This window comes from Oreochromis niloticus, linkage group LG6 (assembly GCF_001858045.2).
Source record: "Oreochromis niloticus isolate F11D_XX linkage group LG6, O_niloticus_UMD_NMBU, whole genome shotgun sequence".
In the NCBI taxonomy this organism is placed as follows: Eukaryota; Metazoa; Chordata; class Actinopteri; order Cichliformes; family Cichlidae; genus Oreochromis; species Oreochromis niloticus.
Window position 1 is genome coordinate 25,110,337 of NC_031971.2, and position 24,319 is coordinate 25,134,655.

At 39.8% G+C, this 24,319-nt stretch overlaps 1 protein-coding gene across 7 annotated transcripts in view; it reads left to right on the forward strand.

The window, feature by feature from the left end:
* palm3 (paralemmin 3) overlaps window positions 1-24,319 on the forward strand; it is a 33,625-nt gene that overhangs the window by 602 nt on the left and 8,704 nt on the right. For 4 of the 7 annotated variants that reach the window (XM_005469930.3, XM_005469929.2, XM_005469931.2 and 1 more), the window contains exons 2-3: window positions 21,065-21,117; window positions 21,596-21,676. In XM_005469930.3, the coding sequence (XP_005469987.1) occupies window positions 21,073-21,117; window positions 21,596-21,676 (126 nt within the window). In that variant the 5' untranslated portion in view covers window positions 21,065-21,072. Of the gene's footprint in view, window positions 1-18,645; window positions 18,704-21,064; window positions 21,118-21,595; window positions 21,677-23,462; window positions 23,628-24,319 lie in introns of those variants that run through there. The other 3 variants (XM_013272975.2, XM_005469933.2, XM_005469934.3) reach the window with 3 other exon arrangements.

A 24,319-nucleotide genomic window follows, 5' to 3' on the forward strand; every position in this document is an offset into this window, starting at 1 on the left:
TGTTGGGACAGCCCATGCTGCTGTTGACTTGTCTGACCTCTGTTAAGCATTGCACATTAATGAGTTACCTTTTGATTAAAGCCATTAAGAAATAATTTAAAGGGGTCGCTTGTGTTATTTTCGGACACTCTTTAGTTTCTTTTATCCTGATCCAGAAACATTAATACAACTCACAGAGAAAATGTTGGTCCTGCATATTAGGACTTCTTTATCATTTAAAAAACTTAAAAAACAAAAACAAAAACTTTTCACAGTTAAGTATCAGAGTAGTTGCGTCTCTGTTCTCCAATATCTTTCTATCAGTTTTGTGGGCTAGGCTAATTACACCCATGAGGCACAAGTCTGCAGTTCATTTAGAGTAGCTTCAAGAAATGTGGTTTGAGATAGAGGCTCCATCTTTTTGCATGTTTGTAGTTATTGTTGCAGCTGCATGTCACCAGCGGTGCTCGCAGACACCCCGCACACGGATACACAGCAGGCAGATTTTAAGGTGTGCGTATCAGATCAACCACACATTTGTTTTTTCTCGCTCTCATGACTCACCAACAACAACATTGCTGTTTCATCATTTTCACCAACAGCCATGCAGGATCTGTGTTCTGAGTTTCGCTTTTAAACAGCCAGTATTTAACTTGCAGCCTATCAAACAAAGGCTGCTTAGCATGCAGCTGAGTATACTGATTTACAAGCCGAGCGCCCAGCAGGAGCTCCTGACATGGCTCGTCTTCTGTCAGGTTGAAGAACTGAGGGCCTTGAGGCCATTTCCAAAGGGTGTTGCTCACCTCTGGCTTCATTTGGCTCTCTGGAAAGAGCTTTCGTCAAGCCTGCTTTTTGATTTAAAAGAGAATCTCTATGTGGGATGTATGGAAATATAATGTTATCAGCCAAAGAGTATGGATAAGCACTGCTTTTTTTAACACAACTATAAAGAAATCCTGATTTAGTTTTCAGTTTCTGTCCTGGGAAATTGTGACATTAACTTAAACTGTTGTCACTCACAAAGAAACCAAAGGTGTAATCTATAAATCTCCTAATGTACTGCGCTTTATATTAGTTATGCTGCTATAACTGATCAGAAAACGTTCCTAACATTTTATTGTCGTTATGTGAGTCGTGGCTTGCAGCGAAATGAGATTTAGACTGAAATGTCAACCACGAGCAAGTTGCGCTGCATTCAGCTGCTGTCACATTTTCATCTGTTTGATTCCAACTTGTGTTATTCTGCTCTTGTACAGTGACAGTTTTATTTTTATCTTAAATAACCATTAAACTCGCTAATGTCTTCTGTGAGAAGCCAGACAGCACATCTGTCTAAGATAGCCTCAAAATGTTCCACATTATGTGGACACAAATGAAACATGCATGAAGGGTATTTTTTAGTTTCATGCTTTTAATGGTGTGGATGTCTTTGTGGCATTTTGGCTGTCACAGCAGTCTCTCTTGCTTTGTGCCATAGTAATAAAGCCAACTCCTGTGTAGCAAAAAGTGATGGCCTGTTTGTTGTTGTTCAGCTGAAAAGTTTTATCTTTGATGCACAAACAATATACCATAGCAGCCAGATCGGCATGCACGTCGCTTGCAGAGCATTTAGATTTTATATGAATCTGCAGAAAGGCTACACAAATGTGCAAAAAGGAAGAGAGAGCGGGCTGTTAAAGGCAGATAAAAGGGCAGGAGAGACTGTGTGGTCGTCAGCACCACCAATCAAGAGTTTTATCTTTTCAAATCCTGTTGAAAAGAGCAGTGGAGAGTTAGACTCTGACAAGGCAGAGGGAGATTAAAAAACAGAAAGATAAAGGGGAGGAGACAAAAGTGTAGCTGGGAGTGATGAAACCCACCACTTCTTTGCTTGGCAAACTGGGGTGATGGATGAATTTCCAGCAGGAGGGAAATTCCTCACTGTCAAATCGCCTCCAGCATTTCTCTGTGAAAGTCTGTCCATCCCTGGTTTAAGTGAGATTGGATTTACACATTTCTTTGCCCCTCACTGAAGCATTGACACCAGAAACCAACTCCTCCATGATTGTTAGCACATTGTCAAATTTTAGCTGAGCTTTTTACACAAGTGCAACTTTTTCCATTAAAAGTATGTTCTGTGGAGCTTTGCCTGATTAATGATTCCGCCTGCTCACTGTGTGGTACTGCCAGTGCTTGGGCGTGCTACCTCACACACACTCTGTGCCTCATGTTTCTATCTCGGTGTGCAAAATGCACATCTTGCTTCAGGTTATTATTTTGGCTAAACAGAGAATTAGACTCAGATTGCAGAGCATGGGCAGAGCTGGTTCCTGTGCAAACAACAGATTACTATGATAATGGTCACATGTAAAGCTTTTTTTTTTAGTCTTTCCTATTGCGACTGAAAGGTCTCAGCATTCTACTATCATTTAGTTTAGGTTTCATTTGCCAGTATTATAATTTTAGCAACTAGAATTCGAATTTTAGGCAAAGCTGTTGTGGTTATTCCCACTATGACTTTATGACTCATACTGCAGTTCCTCCACCAATTAGGTATTGCATCAAAGACATCATAAATGGAGAGATTCTTACTTAGTTCCTAATATGGGCCAAGCTTTAAAACAGAACTTAAAAGCGTCTTCGGTTAGAGCCTTCCAGCTTTTTGCACAGCTATGTTTTTAAAACTTGACATGCCCTGTTTGTAACACAGGCTTTCTTGTTAGAAATCTTTTTGCCCAAGCCAGCATAACCTTCAAGATATAACCTAGTTTAACTTTTCAGATTTTAGGAGTGAAGACATTGATTTGTGTGAAAAGGATGGATTCTCCCTTTACGAAGAGTTAATCATAGAATATTGTTTCCTAGTTTGCTTACATGACCTTCTAGGATGTTTCAGCAATATGTCACCGTGTCACTCTGAACATGCCTCACATGGCAGCCATACCCTAATACTGAGCTATCAACAGTGGTATAAGATTCATCTTTTTGTCAGGTCTCTTTAGCTTGTCTTGTTTAGGCACAGACGGCTGTTTTTCTCTTCAAATCAACGCCTGTGTGTGGTATTCCTTTCATTTGCAATAATTTGTTGACTTAAAGCCTCAGAAAATCCTCGCTGACAGTACGAACAGGGAGGGGGTGGATGGAAAAACATTTACTATCTTCAGTTTACTGGGTAAAGAGTAAAGATTTCTTTCTTTTGTCTGCACAAGAGAAGTATTAATCAAGCGGTCAAGGATTAGGGAGTTAAGTAATGTGTTATGGCAGCGAAGGAGTCTGAGGAGATAACAAGAAATATCAGAGCTGCCTGAAAGCTGTCTGAATACTTTAGCTTCTTAGCCTGCCAGCATTTAAAACATCCCTCTAATGCATTTCTTTTTAAATTGTGGTGTAAGATTGCAGTCTTCATTAACATGTCGCCTGTGCCTTTGTGGCTTTTATCATATGTCAAACGTTAGAGGAAAGTAAACTTGTAAAATTCAAATTTATACATAGAAAAGGAATGTTAATGAACCACCACAGGAAAATCTGGCCTTTCTGATGGACATAAAATGGTAACTATTAATTAACAGCAAATTAAGCTGCTGCTTGTGCAAAACTGTTGATCATTTAAGTACATTTTCAAGCAAAAATCCAAAAAGGTTATCTGAATCAGTGTCTCAGTTGTGATTTTTCTTTGTGTTACTCTTTATGTGATAATAAATTAACAACACAAGCGCTCCATGACAAACCTTGTGCTTTTGGAAATGTGGGAGGGTGATACGAACCAAACAACTGATCAATAATGGAGAGCAATGAAAGCAACTGCTAGCTGCAGCTCTGTTCCAGAAACTAGAAGGATTTGGTGTTTCTATTCATCTGCAAATGAAGCAAAGATGATAACATAAGTAATAAAACCACAAGATATCAGAAAAAACAAAACAAAAAACCCCCCACAGTTGTGGTTACTAGGTTACAAAGTCAGGTTGGCCATCAAGCGAAGCACAGATGTAACAAAAGAATCCCACTAATGCACACTGTACGCAACAATTACTCTGAACAATGTGGTAATCTTTATCTGAAGTATTGGATGTTTAAAACACTGGAATAGCATGGTTGCAAAATAGGAACTGGATATGTTTTTGATTATGTTCACTAAAGTGGTTTAACAAAACAGCCCATTTAAAAAAAACAAAACTGAAAGGACTGTGTCCACATTTTTGGTGAGTCTGTGTCTTTGTGGTGGGAGAAGCTGAAGTGTTCTCACATTTTTGTGATGCCAGAAATCTGTCTAATGTTAGGCATCCTTCCATAGCTGCAGCCAATGTGTGATGCTCTTGTCTAGTCAATTATACGGTAAACCACATCTTATCACTGGCACTTCACAACTAATTTGGAAGAACCTCACCTGTAGCTGAATTGCACAAACTGCCAGTGACAGATCTACATCCCACACTGAAAATTTAACTGATGTACCAGGCTTAGTTTGTCTGTAGGGGCTTGGTGGCTGTGGTGTAGTCCTGGCAGAAATGCTTATTGCAATCACAGCATAAACACGGTATTTCCATCATCAGAGGGGGTTGACATGTGTTGCTTTCTTTTGCTGCCTAGAGGTATATGTCCTTGTCCGCTATTCAGTAAAATATAATTAATACAACTACTGTTACAGTGCTCGGTCAAGAAAGGTCCTATGCTCTTGTGTCTGCCCCTCCCAGTAAAGAAAGGTCCAGAACACATGATGATGTCTGTACCTGGAAACCCTTCCATATTACTTGTTCCCTTATTATTGAAGTTTACTTTGTATAATTGTTTGCAGTCACGAGTTTTTATACCAGTTAATGTTCAACATGGACTTTTGAAGTTGCATTAAACCCCTTTTCTGTGTCTAATGGTAACCATGAGAGATTGTAAGCTGGTACTTTTTTGGCTATTTGAAGAAACGTGTGTATCATACCTGCTCTGAAAGGTTTTGTTCTTACTGGACTCTTCACTCTAATTGGATTTCTATCAATAAGTCTAACTAGACACAGAGCTTGTCTAGCCTGTTTAGTGTGGTAAAGTGTTATTGACTGAGCTGCTATTGAAACCCTGCTATGTTGAGTGCTGAGAACCTCGCTAAGCCTATACTCCTGCTACAAAAGACTTTTCAAGCATATATGGCTGGAAATAATATTAATTTACATCATTTTGATAGATTTCAATACTGTAAAGAACCAAACATTCTTGTACAGAATATAATGGTGTAGATTAAGTGTTGGCTGTATTTAAAATTTTTTCCAACCAGCTAGGCTCAGTCCACAAACTGACAAGCTAAGGGACCTTAACAAAGAAAAAAAAAATCATTTCACAACTTGCTGCCACTAAATTAACAAACAACGGGGAAAAAATGAGTCAGTGATGGAAAACTATTTATTCGTTGACCTCCATCTAGTTTGCAGCCAGTCATAGAGGCGTCCTCCCTAATCAGTTGATTATGTCTGTTGGTGTCAGCAGGTCTGATGCTGCACTCCCAGCAGATCACAGCAAAGTATAGTGCACTCACTAAAGGACTTCTGGAGAAATCTCCAACATTAGCTGCTCTTGTTAAAGGATCTGAACTTCCTTAAGAAACAGAGCCCGCTCATCTCCTTGTATGCAGCCTTAACTTGTATACAGCGCTGGTCTTCCAGTTTAGTCCGTTGTTGATGTGGACGCCCAGGTACTTGTACTCTTCCACCATATCAACATCCTGCGCCAGGATAGACATGGGTTGTGTAGCTGTCCTCTTCCTTCTGAGGTCATCTCTCTGGCCTTATTCACATTCATAAGCAGATTATTTCTCCCAGACCACTCCACAAAATCACCCTCTAGTGTTGTGTACTCCTCCTCATGCCCATAACTAATGCATCCAACCACTGCAGCATCGGTTGTACTGAAAGTCTGAGGTGTACGAGGAATTGAGACAGCATGACCTGTGGAGTTTATGTACCTCGTATTATGAGTGGGATCCTGAACCAAGGAGGTAATATTTTGATAACTTGTTCAACATTTTGGAGTATATGAGTGAATAAGGTCATGGTTTCTTAACGTGGTTTCTTATCTACCTCTTAATTCTTAAGATTCATTGTATTTCAAATAATAAGCATTATGTGATTTACAAAATAATCCCTTTTATTTCATTTTGGTGTACTGGTGCAGCATCATCTTTTGTCTAAAATGAGCAGTTTTAGCTCTTGAACCTCTCCTTAAGCCAAGATGATTATATTATGAGTTTTCCCAGTCCAACATCATACATCTAAGAGTATCCAAGCTCAAGCATTTCAAGCATGAACCTTTGGCTCAATGGGATGTCTTACACATACACCGAGCTTTAAATATGAGCACCCAACATATTAATAGTGTGTGTGTGAATGAGAGAAAGTTGGAGAAATTGTAATAGATCCCCTTTAAGTGGAAAAGAAAATCAAGATGAACAACATTGTACTCTACCCAAGGAGTGGTTTGGAGCAAAGGCCAGGGGACAGATGTATAAAACTGTGTAGATTCACATCTAAGTGTGGACAGAGGAAGAAATGTGTATATAGATTCTTCAAAACATCTGTTCATCTTCATCTACAAGCCCCATTAACTGAAATCCCGAGGACCAAATGAAAAATCAAGAAACTCCGAGAAGTGGAGAAAAGGAGAACTGCTTTATTTGATGTTCTTACTATCAGGACTGAACAAACACTACTGAAGGAAAAGAGCTCTATGCAATAGCAAAGGAACCAGGCAGGGGTAAAAAAAGAAAAAAGAAAAAAAGAAGAAGTGGTCAGACTACAAATGTGAGGCAAAAACGCATATCAGCACAAAAAAAGCTTGAGGGCAAGATGAAGAGGAGCGGCAAACCCTGTTTTATCTGTGATAGCTCACTCCACTTCTGTTTAGAGCCACACAGCTTTGGGTGGCTCTAAGAGCCCGAGATGAAGACGGAGACACAGGTGCACAAACTGTTGAATGTTTTTATCAGATAAGGTTTAGATAAATAAGGCAGTTAATTATTTAGCCTAATAAGCTATTCCACAATGCCAGAGCAGCCATCTCCATGGACAACCATTATGAACCATCATGAATGCAGCTGTTTATAACAATTATACAAGTATGAGTGTGTGTCTGTGAGAATATGTGAGATGTGCATTTTTCTTTTCTTTTTTTTCATAATGATGAAAAATATGTTGTTAAAAGGAGAATGTTAAAGAAAACATTAGGTCCTACAACACATCCCTGAGGAACTCCAAAGGTCAGCAGAGCAGAGTCACTCAGTGAACAGTAGAAAAGGGTTGTTAAAGTGACAGATTCCCTAACTGTCTATGACTACGTTTAAAAAATATGAGTTTAAAAATGTTAGACTCTTTGGTAGGGTAAACCAGGTTTGCCAAACATAATGCCCCGGGGCCAGAATCGGCCCGGCAAGGACACTTTGAAAAATGTGAAGCTTAAATTGTAGACTTTTTCATTTTTTCCCCACTATCTGCTATATGAATTTATCTATAGTAAATGTTTTGTTTTCTACAATGGGCCCCCATTGAACAAAAAAGAAAAAGAAGAGAATTTTTTCTGTGAATTAACAAAAACTAGCTATGCTACCAGAACTTCACCTGTAATTTTACACATTTGTTTGTTACATTTTAAGCACAAATGACAGATGTCTTTCATTTACTACCATGACACAGCATTTTAATGTGTAGTTAAACTTCTTTACAAGTTTGACTCATCTGGCCCTCCTAAGATCAAAGTAAGCTGTATGTGGCCCTCTGTGTAAAACGAGTTTGACATCCCTGGGATAAACTATACCATAATAACTAAATCAGCCTAGCTAAGTCTGGCATTGATAATACCCAAATGAAATGCAGCAAAATCATGTCACATTTCTTCCATTGTGTTTACATAATGGTAAGCTGAGAGCGTTGACAGCTGTGGGTTGAAGGATCAGTGTATTGTCTTTAACGTATTTAATGATTGGTTGAAATTGTGTTTGCTTGTCCACAATGATTACAAGGAAGGAGGGAAGTTAAACATTAAGTTGCCTGACTAGACATTTGCAAGGTGACTGGATATCCTCCAGAACAAATTTAAACAAACCCACTTTGACACTGCAAGGTCATTCTGTTACCTTAGTGAACTGTATCCTTAGGTTATTTCAAAACTTGAAATGTAAAGATCTTTTAAGAGTTCTTTTCACTGTATGTACAGATTGCTTTTCCAATGATGTGTTGTCCCGCTGTTGTTTTAAAAACGATTTAGGCTGCAGTACAATATGTGAGAATATGTCTGTAGTCATGACTGAGCTATGGGGCCCTGTGGCAAACAGGCCTACAGGCTTTTGACTCAGTGACAATAGCGAAAATGAACCGAGACTGGATTACAACAGTCCTGCATTCCTCTCCAAACCTGCCTGACACACACACACACACTAATCCGGCACACAGGCAGACAGATCACAGAAGCAAGCCAATACATGTCTAACACACTCTTGCCTAAAGTGCAAAGAGAGTACTTAGGACAAGAATTGTGTGGGAATAGAAAGTCTGAAAATACTTGAGTAGAACATCCTAAAATAACACAATCATAAGTCTTAGTAACCAAAAAGAGGTCAAATCATTGATAACTCTCATTAGATGTGTTTCACTGTACTCGCTCAGTCCTACTCCCAGACTTTTCTGTGCTGACTTGAAAATAAACGAAGTCCTGTGCCAGTCTGCATCATCAGTACGCTAGCCAAGAAATACATTTTAAAATTGATTAGTATTTAATTCAGAATTTGTTCGCAGCCTTTGTTTATTAGATTCTGCTGCATGAATGCCACCTGTCACAACCTGCTTTCCGTTAACACAGTCGACAGTTTCCTAATGCACAGAGTGGTGAATGATTAAACCACAAAGCGGCGCGAACAGATAACCTGAAGGCAGCAATATAAATGAACACCCTCACTGCCTGCGTGCATCATTGAGCAGAGGAAGCAGAGCCACTTTGGGCTGGGGAGAAAAGAGTCTTCTCCTTCATTTTGGTGACATTTTGCCAGTGCACTAGGCTTCTAAAGTGCTCTTTGAAAAGAACAAGCCCAGTCTGTCCAAGCCTTGTTGAAGCCTCCTCTTCACATCAGCTCCTAAATAAAGTCTAAACAAAACAAGAGTAATTGTATTTTCAAACCCAATGTGGTTTTATCAGGTTCTAATGAATGAATAGTCAAAAGTACCCAGTATGTTTTCCAAACCAAATTTATGCTTGGTGAACAGTTTCAGTATATAAGCTTGTGTCAAGTTTAAAACTCAGTTTTAGTACAATATTTATTATGGAATAGAGCGGTTATCACAGGATATCATCAAAGGTTATTTCAGGATATTCAATAATGTACTTACAATGTGAATGTCACTTTTGTATTTCTAGGAAAAATGACAGTTTTACAGTTTTAACTGTTAGTGCACTATTGCAGGTGAAATTACTATCACATTCCTAGTTTTATTCTAGCCTTGTTGTGAATGTGTCTGCACAGAATGAAGACAGGGGCGTTATAAAGAGTCTTAGTGTGAACTTAATGTGTGCGGGTAGACTGTTAAAAGTGGTGTTACTGCCTCAAGTGTCTTGTCAGGACTTGTCAGAACAGGTGTCTGAAACTCTGATCCCCCTCTTAACTTCACTTCCTCTAATTCTTGTTCTCCCGCTTGTTTTAACCTCTCTACTTCTTTTTATGTCTCCGTCTCATCTGTCTTTTATGCTTTCTTTAATCTCCCCTTACTTTTTTCATTTCTGAAGCTCGCCCTGCTCCTCCAAGTTAGGAGGTTTTAGTCCTTTTAAAATTACAGATCCACTTCAAGTTTACACTTCTAGAGCTATTATGTAGACAGTATACGTCTTGCAATGACAGTGGCACCATGTACCAAAGTGAAATATACTGTAAAAGGTTATAATGACTGTAATGACATTGAGTTACCCTCTCTCGCTTTCCTGTGAAGCCTCATCTAACATATAATCTTCACTCATCTGAGTGTAACACCACCCACTCGGTGCATTCCACCTCAGGGTTAAAAACCAGTGGTTTCCTACTTATCGGGAAAACTAATATGTACCTTGACTACCTGTGCACAGAATTTGTGCATACCAAAACACTGAAAGCACAGTGATTACGCATCTTACAGTTTAAGGGTGACACTTTATAACTGTCATGCAGGGTCATGACTTAGTCTACATGCAAACAAGAAGCTGGGTGGTAACCCAGCTATTAGCCAGTGCTTTCATGATGGTAATTTTGGTAAAGTGCAAACATCTTCCGTGTCAATTCGATAGGTTTCACCTAGGCTGGGGAAACACGGCTGAAACCTTTAGTGATATTAATGAGGATATTTTAGTAGATCCACATGCTGTACAGTGTGTTGCATTCCTTTGCAGTTTCTGCTGGCCCTGCAGTGGGACAGTGGCTGTAGTGTTTGGAAGTGCGTGGGCTTAATTGCAAGCTGTCACACAGCTAAGAAGATGTGGATAAAGGCACACCTTGGGTGGTTTTAGATGGCCACTTTTGCTACTTAAACTCATCATGCTCTCATAGCTGTGTTTTTCAAAGCAGTGACTAAGTTGCACTGTCATCGACTACATTAAACCAAACAAAACCAGCTGTAAAACTAAAAGTTTAACTACTGGTTTTGTTTTAATTGAAGCTTGAGGCTGGGATTATGCTCACTTGTGGATGCACACAAACAGCTACAGGCACCATGGATGAGCAGTTACCGTTGTTCACTTTTTCAAGTCCCTTAGGAGTACATCTGGAGTACTTGCTGCAATGGTAGCACAACAAATTTGAGGGCACTGATCCTCTGATGACAAATTTCACATCACAAACTTAAGCAAGCCTTTATTCATTGAGATGAAAACGCTAACACCTTTTCTGTCATTGGCACAAATAGTAGCAAAAAATGTATATTAAACATAATTTGTTCAATGTTCAAAAGGTCAAATTTAACATTTTTATGTTAGTTTAGGTTCAGTTCAGTTTTCATTCATATAGTCACCGTTCTCAAAAGTTAATGACTGTCAGTGGTGGCTTAGGGGAAGTGTTGAGTGTATCATGGATGATAAATAAAATGCAGTTATTTTATTTTTTTTTAAAACCCAATCACAAAGTCGATCCACTGTATAATGTTATCTTTCCTTAGAGATGTCCAACCCAACATACCATAATTTAAGGCATGAAGAGATTCAGTGATTTTACAGAACACCTAAAAAAATACTGAAATTTTCCCTTAATCTAGTCCAAATTTAAATATAATCTTTGTGAACATTACGGAATCTTCAGTACAAAATAATAATCCCTTGTTAGCTCTTAATTACATTAAGACTGCCTGAGCTGACTTCACACAAACCTTCAGATCACAGAGGTGTTTCCACACACTGACACTTCTAAAACTGAGCCATTCTCTAAAGTGCGTACAGTTAGACTCTTACAGCAATCTGACTTCTTCACGTTTGGATAAAACAGATAATCCTGCATGTTAATCATACTCAGTAAGCCACGATGACTCATCCGAGCTGCGTCGTGCATTATTCTTCAGCTTCGTCATACATATGTATGTTCTGGATGACCATGTTAATCTCTGCAGCCCCTCTGCTGATTTGATGAGTGGATGACAAGGTCTTAACAAAGGCCTCGCCATGCTGTCGCTCTTGATCAGTTGCTCAGCCTAATGGCTGTGGAACTGATTTTTCTCACCCCAAATCCATCTAGACTTAATATTTTAAATGTGTGTGGCAGATGGTGAGTTTGACACAGCTAGTGATCAGAAGCTTGCCCATCTTGAGAACCACTCAGAGGGCAGCATCAAGCAGTAGGTAGCCATATACGGTATTTAGTATTCTTTCAGCCATCTGTGTGTTTGCCTGAAGACATAATGGCTGCACAAACTGTAGTTTAACAGCACAGAATATGTCAGTAGGCACAGCAAGGCAGACCTGGTAGATAATTTTGGTAGATACAGGATGACACTATTCAGTCAAGCTGCAGTCTTGACTAAAATTGTTCCCAATAAGTAATTCCTGTACCTTTCTGAGCTATTGGTGACACAAAAGAAACTAACCCTTCCACAAAGAAAGAGCCTGCCATCATTCGCGTTGGCTTCATTTCTGTACATGGATCCATGTAGCACTGACATTCCAGGTCTAATAGGTTACAGTGTGTAACTTTTTCTCCCTGCTTCAGACCAAATGAACCAAACTCCAGTTGTGAAAGAGAATCACAGCCGGAGTTCATGAATCAGCCTAGGATTAGGAATGTGATTCACTTTCTGCCCACCTAATCTGCCCGGGAACAGGTTACGTTCAAGATAAGAGACCAGCACATATGAAAATCATTTCCAATTGACCAGTTACCTCTCTGAAAATTACATCATCATTCATTTCTTCTGAGAATATCCTGCAGCCCTGCATATGAGATAGTGAGGTGTATAGATTTCAGAGGCTGTTTAAAATCTTTGTCTTTCCTGGTGAGCATCAATGAGAAATATAGATTCCAGCAGAGTCAGCCCTTTTTTCATGCAATCTATAAATTTCTTTTTAACCACTCACTGCAAGTATTTTTAAACCCTTGCCGTTGTTCTTCTTCTCACAGATGTGGCTTATCTGTTTCCATCTTTTCATGTCCAACACTTTGTAGTTGTTGACCTTTTGTATAAGCGTAGGTTTTCTTGCTGGTTAGAATTGTTTATTTGTTCTTTACCTGCTTCCAGACAGTTTAATATTACAATCATGCTCTGAACACTTTTCCTAAAACACACATATTCACACAGTGCTGCTAGGGCTGGAGCAATGCTGCTGTTTTTAGCATGTAACGTGTTTAACCTTGTCATATTTTAATATATACACACACATATATATATATAGTTTGCTCTTTGTAAAATGTGTCTGCTCTGCTGCCAGTAGACCTGTCCTGACTTGTGACTATTCGTAAGCTGACAACTTCACTCATTCAAATGTTATAAGCACGTTTCTATTAGCCCTTACTGCAGAAATGAGGTTTAGTGAAGCAAGATCACAAAAACATATCTTTGAACTTGCTTTGAGGTATAACCCCAGATGGAGTTCTGTGGGTGTGTGCTATGTTGGAGCAGGATACTGCGGGCAGGACGAAGACCAGCCCACTACCTGCTCAACAGAGACTCTATTGTGTGTGTGTGTGTGTGTGTGTGTGTGTGTGTGTGTGTGTGTGTGTGTGCGCACACATGCACTTGTGAGTGTATTACCTGACAGGATCCTATTGATCCCGCTGAATCTTTTTCACTGCTGTAAAACTTACGAGACCAAATGAGAGCAAAGAGATTTGCTCCTTGGAGGTGCTTTTGTTCCATCACTGTCTCCTCTCAACACTGTTTAGTCAGATTGTCAGTGCATTAAACTCACTTTAGTCTTAGCCACTGGAACATGTCTTTTGATATCCTCCTGCAGTGAGTCCTTTGATGCTTTCAAGCAAATGCGTTCCCTTGTGATGACTTGTGCAAGCTTACTGTTCGCATCTGCAAAGGTAACCCTCTGATAAATCTGAGATTCGTAGGTGGATGATTTTCTCTGTGCTTTTATATTCACAAATTGTTTTATCCTCTTTGTTACGTAGATGCTAGGTTGTAGTTGTAGTTATGAAGTGGATGAATGACTAGGAGTGGTTCTGTGATGTCTGCTGTTGATTCTGATAATCCTCAACATGCTCCAATGTCTACTACACTGTTAGCTCTGTGATTTAGAATGTACACACAAATTGCACATTAAACTTTTTTTGGTTTTTGTGATGTGCACACACACACACACACACACACACACAATGACACACACACACACACACACACACACACACACACACGCGCACGCACACAGAGCAGTGGAATGTGGTGTTTTCATTTTCCTGACCTGGACTGTCAATCAGAGGATGTTGGCCGTGTGCTTTTGAGGCAGAACCATCCAAGCTACACAAATTCCACTCATACCACCCACTCATGTACAGCACACACACACACACACACACACATTACCCACATAAATACACCTTCCCACTGCGTGTCAGATTTATTTCCATCTAGATATGCAGGATGTCCATCTCCAATAAGTAATTTCTGCTGCTGGGTCTGTAAAGCAACCAAAAGTCAATAGCTGATGAAAAAGCACTTTACTACAGTTTGCTCTGTCCATCCCTCAAGATAAAGAATAATTGCTTCTTTGACTGACTCGTCTCCAAATGAAGTTCAGTCTGCTAATTTGTTTTACAGTAAGTTTCCAGGCTCTTTAAATCTGCCTCTTCCTGAGCAAGAGCCGGTGACGAAAGCAGAGGATGCATCGGTTCAGAGATCAGGGTCGGTGAGATTGCATGCTCTCCTGCCGAAGGATGATGTTTTCACTCTTCCTGTTCCCAAGCACTTTGGTGGAAGGATATTTTGAACTTGCGGTGGCCTTGAAATACTTTGTTTGTCTCTCTTTGTTTCACAGATTAGAAAATGTGAAACTTTCCAGATTGAACCTTTAGTCCCAGTGTGCTTTTGAACCTTTTTTTGCTCCTTTGACTATTCGTTTGGCTATTATGACTATTCGTTTGGCTTTGACTATTCGTTTCTGCAGTTTAAATGCTACAGTTGAATACTCTGTTCCCCAAGGCTGAAAAGAACTACAGCAATACTGAACAGAAACACAAACAGGACATTTAGAAGCAATATTGTAAATGAGCCTCAAGCTGATGCAATAAACTTTATACTTGATTTCAGTGTATGAAATCTTTTCTTTTATGAAAGAAAAAAGCTAACACTGTTAGTACTTAGATAAGCTTATAGTAATTGAGGACACACGGTACCGCACGCTTATCTGCTCCCCACTCCTCTCAGTCGGCGCCTTCTTTTATATCATTTTTATTTTTTTGATCTCCCACCTCCATCCCCACATCTCTTCAAAGCCCCTTTCACGTAGTCATACATTGCCATTATGCATTTTTTATGTGGTTATTGTTGCCTTTAAGCCTGTAACAGAGCCAGTCACAGAGCTGATTCAACATCTGTGTGAAACAGGGAGCCAGCATAGCAGGACGCCATCCTGCACACCTACACTGCTGTGTTAGTCGTCAACCCTCTTTGTTTGCTTCGGGTTGAACCAGGAAAAGCAGTTTAATGAGGGGGTATTCTTAGCGTCATTATAACATGAACTGTGAAAGGAGCTTTAAAAAAAATGGAGCAGAAACTTGCGGTGCTGGCCACCCTGCTTCTCTGCATTTCTGTCAGCAGCATGATTTCATCCTCACCCACAATCAAAATGTAAATGGGTGGCCTTTCAGTGACTCCCTCTGCTCACTGTCCTCCCCTATATGTGTGAAAGTATTTTAGGCTTCCTAACCTAAAGCCCAATCTCAGTTTTTGACTAAATTGATGCAATTTCCCCACAATATATTTAGGGTGTTAGAGTGCTCCTGTTTAAGCCAGTTGTTCATCACAGGAGCTTTGTCAATCATTTATCCCAATGTAGCAATGTCTGGACTCAAAGTGCACCATGTCACAATCTTATTAGTCTCATACCAAAAGTTCAGTTTTCATGCTTCACTGCAGTTGCTGCTCTCGTGTTTGAGTCATTTATTATTTTTAAATAAGGTTCTCAGTTCAAAAACATCCTTTAGATTTCTATGACAGCTGTGTAGCCAGCTCATATAGACATTGCATCATTCCTACCACTATAGGTTGTTTTCCACCTAATAGAGACCAACATGAGGCATTGATGTATGTGAGGACTGACTATCAGGTAACACTGACTGTGCTGATTGCATCCCACACAGATTTTTTAGAGACTTTCTTTTTAAAGCGGTCGAAAAATAAAATGCTAATGTTTCGGTTTTTGTGGTATTTTCTCAGACTTTTCTTTACATTCGCCCTGTGATTTAGCTGAACATCAAAGTTTGTAGGGAAGTTGTTCTGGTCTTTTGATTAAGTGCCTTGCCTTTTAGAAATAACACTACCCAACTTTCCCATTTTTCAGTCTCATATGCAGTCAATTGTGCACTCCCCGTCGGTGTGGATCAGAGAACAGCACAAACTGCGAGCTGTAATTCTATAATACTTATAGTTTGCATTGCAGACACCCTACTGTTCCTCCATCTGTTCCCACAGAGCTAATGTCACTACACAAGCACTTGGTATACAGACTTCATGACTCCCCACTAGGCAAATATACATTGTTACATACACATGCATGCACGGCAAATATGCGCCGCATTCTTTTGCACCAGGGCAGGAGGAATGTTTGTAAAGAAACCCTGCTGGGGTAATGCTGAATGACGGTGACGCAACTCGACTTCCTCAGCCTTCCAATGAACACATCAATTAACAGTTCATTGAAGTGTCCAAGAAGGGCCTTCCCACTTTCCTAAAGGCCACTGTGACATTTTAATACTTGACTTAAGGTTGCAAAATCCAAAGATATTACATTTAAACTAAATAATTCGGTTTATGAATTGATGCTTTCACAGACTGTGAAATGCACAGGACATATAAAACCAGAAGGTAATGGATAAAAATGATCTGCATTCCTATGTGAATGGGGTTTTTTTTGCCAACAGGCTGATGGAAGGCAGCGTGAATGTGTCAACTGGCGCTAAGCAAATATATGGTTGTATCCCTTGAAGCTGCCATTTATTTCTGATAGTGGATAGTTGACCCTTAAATTTCTCAAGAGAGATCTTTTCTATACCAGCCATTTTTATATGTCCCAGAGGGGAAAGCACTACGACATCTAGAACTTTGAAGAACAAAGTTATTGATGGCTGAATTCTGCTCCTCAATCTGTCCTTGTATTGTTTATGTCGGCTCACATTCACACTGCCTTGGCTCACTGGCCAAAGTGTTATTGTTAATGATATCTCAGCATTGCTAGACACACACAGACTACTGTGTGTGTGTGTGTGTGAGTGTGTGTGTGTGTGGTAGAGGGTCATACCACTGACAGCAGATAGCTTCAATTGGCAAGCTTTGTGTTGGACGCAAATTACAGCATTCAAAACCAAATCTGGTTTAATGGGACTGATCTAAGCTGGCATGTAACAGGTGTTACAGGTGAAGCATTATCTGTAATTAAATGCTGTAGTGGCAAAACTATGATTATGACCACATGATTTAATTGCCGCTGTCTGCTTCTGGGATGTATTGGATTTAGGCTGAATTAACAAAGGCCCTGAAGTCCCACACATTTATGCGCTGCTGGGCTTTCTTAATGCCAGAATATGATTGTGGGAGTTGTGTGAATATTCACAGTTGAGGTGAAAAGATTCATAGTTTAAAAAAAAAAGATTTCATATTCATATGACTCCTAATTTGGGGGGTGTGGGTTATTGCTGAGGAACTTCGAGTGAATTATGGCATCTAAAGTTTTGTTGACTTGACTTTTCAGTTTGTACTTGGATGGTCTGCATTCGAGTGTGAATGAGGACGGGATAAAGATTAGCACCTCCAAGTCTGAAGCCATGGTTCTCAGTCAGAAAAGAGTGGATTACCCAGTTAGGGGTTGGTAATAAGTAGCTCTACCAAGTGGAGGAGTTTCAGTATCTTGGGGTCTTGGTCATAAGTGAGTAGAGAGTGGAACTGGAGACTGGAGTGAAGCTGTTGATTTGCTGGTCGATCTATGTCCCTACATTCACCTATGGCCATGAGCTCTGGGTCAGACTGAAAGAATGAGATAATAGATACAAGTGGCAGAAATGAGTTTCCTCCCAAAGGTGGCAGGGTGTCCCTTAGAGACATGGTGAGGAGCTTGGTCATTCAAGAGGGGTTCGAGCCAATATCCCCCATGTGGAGCTTCAAGCATCTGACTAGGATGACTACTGGCCACCTCCTGGGTGAAATGCTTCAGGCATTTCCTACAAGGAGGAGGCCCTGGGGCAGGCCCAGGACTTGCTGGAGAGATTATGTCTCTCAGCCTACTTGGAAAAACCTTTGGTGTCCGCCTGGAAGAGATGGCAAGGGAGGAGGAAGTCAGGTTGTTTCTGCTTAGACTGCTGTCCCCACAAACCTGATTTTTGTTTTTGTTTGACCATTTCTGTCTATTCTAACATCACCTACACATCTTCCCATCATGCACATTGTGCTGTTTTTTATCCTTTTAAAATATGCTTGTAGCACATTTGCTTTAAGGTTCTAGAGTTAGACAGTGTCAGTGTTTGCACTTTGGATTTGATTTGGAGCTGTATTAACAAAATTGACTTAGGTTGACTGATTGGTTTTGAAATGCTCCTCACCAGAGGGCATGGAAATCAGTTCTCCAGATGTTGGATGTTTCCAGGCCTTTAAAATTCCAGATTACAAATTGATTCTTTGGTTTAGCTGCAAACCGACTGACCTGAGTTTGATGACAATCAGGATCTGTTCTCCTAAATCCTTTGTTTTCTCTCAGACTCCTACAGTGTTTGCTCTCTGCCTCTTTGTGTTACAGGTCAGTCACATTTAGAAGTGACAAAAGGAAATCACAATCCTTAAGCAGCTGCTACATTTGCACCTCAGTCCCCTTTCATCTTTCTGTTGCTTCAGCCAGCTTGACTTTCCCAGTCTCTTAACTTTTTGACTTTGTCAGCCTTCCCTTCTCTACCCTCTTGTATCATGTCTAATTATCGAAGTCTGTGTGTCTACGGGGAGCTCCTCAATACCTCCTCATCAAAGCTCTTGTTTGTGTTTGCTTGTTTATCTCTGGCTGCTATTCTAGGCGCTCTCCTGGAGCCCTGATGAGACACAAGCCGCCGCTCCCCACGGAGGGTTATACTGTAAGCTGTCACTGCACCTTCAGTCATTCAAAACCCTGGCACAATAAGATTTTGTCGCTTTCTACCTCTTTTGCTCTTTTGCTCTTGAAGGCTGCATTCTATGTTGTCTCTGTATATATAGCATATGTATATATTTTCACATGTCTTTCTGCTGATGCTTTGTGCATATTTTAGAGAACTGCAGAATAATGAGAGCCATGCTAGAGGTCGTCTCCTCATCAAAATTTTTCTCCTTCCTCCTTTTTTTTTAATCTTTCTCTGTTTCCCCTCTCCATACAAAGTGCATGCACATTTTCATATGTTTTATTTGAGTCCCCCCCCCTCCACCACCACTACCTTCCCCACACCTGGAGGGTGCCAAAAGGAATCCTTCAGGTGTTGGTAAGAGAAAGTTTCTTGCTATGATTTTAGGAGCAACATAAGCTAAAGCGCTAGGTTGCCTTCTGGGAAGAAAAAAACAGAGGCCTCGTTTGCAGTGTGCGTGCATCAGGATGGGGAGGGCATTTGGGGGAAAAACAAGCAATGCGTCCAAGAGTTGATGTGTCAAGGCTTATTCTGGCAGCTTCTTTCATTTTATTGAATTTGATGTGCCAGGATAAAGTTGTATTTTAGTCTAAAATCTGGCATCATCTCTGAAATGTAACCTTCCTGTTGGTGTGCTTATTACCATCTTTATGAGGTTTTACAGGTTATGCATCTGGAAAGTGTTTTGCGAGTGCATGTTGTGCATTGGTAAGCACATATTTTGCGCTTCAAAGCGCTGTGATGGCGATTAGCAGCAGTAGTTGTGACAGCGTGGCATTTGGTATAGAAACGGCTCCCTGCATTAGTCAGATCTGTCCCAATGTGACATCTCAGTTACCCTGGTGGCTAAATGTTTACTGGTGTAGGACAGCACTCCTAGCATACCACACAGGATTGACGGTGACAGGCAAAATGTTGCTGTCGTTGTGTGGGGGAAAAAACCAAAAAAACTTCAATTTCCAATAACTGTTTTAATTATGTTTTCCATATTTTTATGGAACCTAGTCAGTGCTGAATTACATGCGGGTCAGAAATACGTGTTGTTTTTCTCCTAGGAAGGTAACTTTATTTTTAAATTTTATTTTAAGAGTTTCACTCTGTGGAGAGCAAAATATGGAGAGTTAAGGCTTGTGATGGCAGGAAGTCAGTAATGACTGAGTTGCCGTGAGCTGGTTGCTATGTGTGGCTCTGCTCCTAGTTTGGGGTAACTCAAATATTGTCCCACAGAGTGTCAGCTGCAAGGGAAAACAAATATTGTCTGTGCTTATCTTCTTGCAGATGCCTGAGGCTGCGTCATGACAAAAACAAAAAGCTTAATGGGGGTACTGGAAAGACATTTTTGGGGGGATGATCGTGAGTCATATTGGGTCTGTTAATGAGGATACATACCAATGCTAGTCCAGCTGCATACTTCACAAATATGATTTTGATTTTTGTTACCGCTCATTAGCTGCTCCTGTGTCCTCTGATGTAGAAGACTCAACTGCACTCCAAGAGTTGGGGACCAATGCAGAAATGTTGTTTGATTCTCATCTTTATACACTCTTCAAACCAGTGTTTCTCAGCTGGGGGGTACTAGAACCCCTAGTGTTAGTTTAAATAGAGCCAAGGGGGTCTTCTGATTTTTCTGTTGATTTAAAATCTATCAGCATCATGCATGTTTTTTAAACAAAAATGAACAAAAATGTTGTAAGTTGATAGAAAAATGTTTGATAAACCACATTTTTATATTCAGTATTTCTGTTTCCGATGCACTTTGTAACTGTCATTAGCCAGCCAGTTTCTAAACCAGATAGGGGAAGAAAAGCAAATGGTTTTTATGGTTCTAATGTTACAACACAGCGAAAATAAAGTCATCAAAATACTGTTTATCATTAACTTAGTGATGGATTTAAACAGCTAATGAGTTGTATTTTAAGTCTTTTTATGTTCGATGACATTTAAGGAGACAGACATATTATGCAGACGTCTTCTTTTTTTCTACTAGAAAATGCTTTGAGCTGCTGAGAGCTTACTTCCCTAAGAGAAGACAATTCAAAGGGGGAACATTATTGAGAAAAGTTTGAAAAAAGTTTATGAAATACTGCTTCAGGCCAGAGACATTTTTTGCAAGAACACAAAAAACTCGCCAAAAACTGCATAAAATGGACATCTCAACAAAAGGAAACGCATAATAGGAATCCAGAGCATTCGTCCAAAATAAGTGCTGAAGCTCATTCTCTCAATTCAGTGAATAAGGTACATTTTGAGCATAAATGCGTCCAGCCGACTCGCCTCATATTTGTTTAACCTCTGATCTTTAACCTTCGATCCTATCCCGTCTTGTTTTTGTCCCAGGTGCCGAGATGGATGAGGCTGAGAAATACAAACAGCGCATTGAGGCCATTGCTGTGAGTCCACACACACATATCCACATCTCTCTGCATACACAGAAAAAAAGAGGGTGAAGAGACCGTGCTCTTAGAGCTGTCCTTAACTCTTAAATATTTTAATGAGTGTACTGCGTGCTGAGCCAGTCTGTCCCCGGTCCCACGAAAACAACACCAGTTTGCCAGGGAACAGCTGCTTTGAGCGTTATGTAAAACAGAGTACACCTAATGCTCACAGTGACAGTGTCCTGTGACATGATTGGTGGTTAGACAGGTGTCCTCATTTCACTTCTCCTCTCCATTAACTTCTTCTTCATGGCTGCTTCTCACCTTTCTTTATTTCTGATGTGTTATTTACTCTTTCTTCATACCTTTTTTTTTTTTTGCACGTTTCTCCAAATCATCTTCCTGCACGTCAGTTCTTCTAAACTCTCTAAGTATGTCCATATTTATTCTCTTTCCTTGCCATATTTCGCATTCCTCCTCTTCTTTTTTGCAGGAGAAGCGTCGGTTGCAGGAAGAGCAGGACAGATCCAGAAGAGAGAAGGAGGATGAGAAGCTCAGACTACGGCAGTTCAAGGTCTGACACACACATATTCGGAATGAGCTAACCTGTCTCATTCATTTACACACTTACTCACACAGAGAGACACAGCCTTAATTTCACTCAGCTAAAATCCTCCGTAGGCTCATTCCAGCTTGTTAACAAGCAGATTGCCTCCAAATTTATTTCCTTTTCACATTCAGTATCTCACACATAGACACACGGATGAGCTGTAAATACAGACTTGCACATTTCCTCGCCCTGCCACTCTCTCACAGGGTTAGCGGCAAGCCTTCCTTTGTTGAAATCAGTTTTTATGTGTGTGTTTACACACTCACATAGTTACAGAGCTGCTCTATTGTTTTCACATCATTTCCACACTGGTGTTCCAACTTCCTACTCCACTGTGTTATGCTGCCCTGGGGCACATTCCTCAAATTTTGTGAAATTTGTGCAGAAAGCGTTTTGTGTGCATGCAGGTATGCATGTGTGTGCCAGTAGAAATCCTGTAACAGAATATTGCGTGTGCCTGTGAATTTGTGCAGAGTGCTCCAAATGTGCGTTTTTGAGATCAAAAGTCTATTTGCAAGAGGCTTCAGCGATTAATCTTACATGATTGTATTGCCGTCTCGCAGGAGTTATTATCGTTACAGCTTTTAGCACATTCATTAGCTTTGACATTGACTCTAACCTCTGGTTAGATGCAAGGATGTGATAAGTGGGAGCAGCAGCTTATATGCAGTTCCTGACCTGCAGAGAAGTTTAGAGGGGCCTGCCCAGCTAGCCAAAGGCACAGGGAGGGAAACAGAGCCAGGCTTGTCCTGCGCAGCAGGAGAAAACACAGAGATGGGATTGTGACGTTTGCTTTTGAGTAGGAAACTACTGGCCAACGGTGGCCAAATTTTGAACACATGGGCCAATAATCTGAAACAGAGTGGTTTCTGAGAAGCTTGCAGACATCACCTCGTATTACAGAGTGAGAGATATCGCTGAGAAAGAGCTCAACTGGTGTCAGCGGGAATTGATCTGACCAGACATTTTAATAGAGAGACATGACACTGAATAGAAATCCATGCCTTCTATATGCCATGCTTTATTTCGAGGTTAGGTTTGAGCAGTTTTTATCAGATATGTGCTTTCAAATTAAGGTTATTTGATGTAATGCTTCGATTAACTGCTCAAGCAGGTGCCTGGAGGCATGTTAAGCAGAGATTCACAAATTGCAATTTTCTTGGCCAACTGGGATTTCCTTTTTTTCTCTCTAAGTATAATATGGCAATATTGACTTTGCCGATTTCAAAATATATAGTATATATATCAACAAAATCTGTTTATTATCGAAATGTTAGTTTTAGTAGAAAAAAAAAGATTACATTTTAAATGTCCCCAAACTGCAGTAAGTTACAGGATCTTCTCTGACTTAGACAACTGAAAATAAAGCGCTATGCTACTGTACAGAGGCATAAATAATTAACTGACATATTTCACCTAAGCAAACAAAACCAGCACAGCACTTTTTTTTAAATGAAAAACAAATTCTCATACTGAGGCTACTGACTTGTGGCTGGCTCTGAGCTCCTTGGTTAGCTTTTTTAAAGGCAAGGTGTATAATGTGTAAAATCTGCTATTCTCTGTTTAGCAAATACAATATGGGTAGGCATATTGGCTTACATCCACCCCTCACTGCCCTCTTTTTTTTCCTTCAAGGATTAATGTAGCATACCGCTACGTATATAAATATTATTATATTAATATCCTATTATATGGTATTGTAGAGCATTTAGATACTCAAATAAATTGCACAAGAGTAAATATATTGCCCCAAGTGTTAATGAAATATTACTGCACTGTTTTCCTGTTTTATTATACTGCCACCTGCAGTTAGTTCAGAGGTCTAACTGCAACATTTTGTTGCTGGTAGCAACCACTACTAGCAATATGCTAGCTCGGTTCCATAACTCTACAGCACGGTAAGAGTAACCTAACAGTAAGCTAGCTTAACTCTATTGCTTTTACTACATTCCAGATATAATTTATCTACTCTAAATAACCTTGCTGAACCGCTATCTGCAGATATTTCATTTTCTGAAGCTGTTTTATTAATGTTCTTTTAGTCTATTAATCTATTTATGGTTAATTTCTACTAGCCCAGGTTAGCCTCGTGCTAAGTAGGCTAGTAGCTGTGTGCTAACTCATTTGTTAAACATTCTGACTGTGCTGTTAAACTTATATGTGGACTGCTGTTGATATTTAGTTGCTGAAGGGATTGATCAGCTGCACTTTCTGTTTAATTTATATATTTAATATTTCACACGCAATGTTTATACACCTTAATGGTAACACGCCAGACATAAACAAAATCAACAAAAGACCTCTTTTATAACAGCTTTGATATATAATCACATTAGTAAGAATATTTTTTCATATCTATATGTATACAAAACATAATAAATCAGAATAATTAAAAATAAAAGACAGAAGATAAATATAAATTCATACAGCTCTGTTCCCCTGTGCTAACAAATAGCAAAGAAAAAAAAAAAAAAAAAATCTCTTGGTTTCTACCAAATGAAATACTCAACAAATGCACAAAAATATCACAGAGCTCTTCAAACCTGTCAATAATTTGACTGTTTGGATACCATGTTTTCTTTAAAAATCATGCTAAAAATCCAGTAG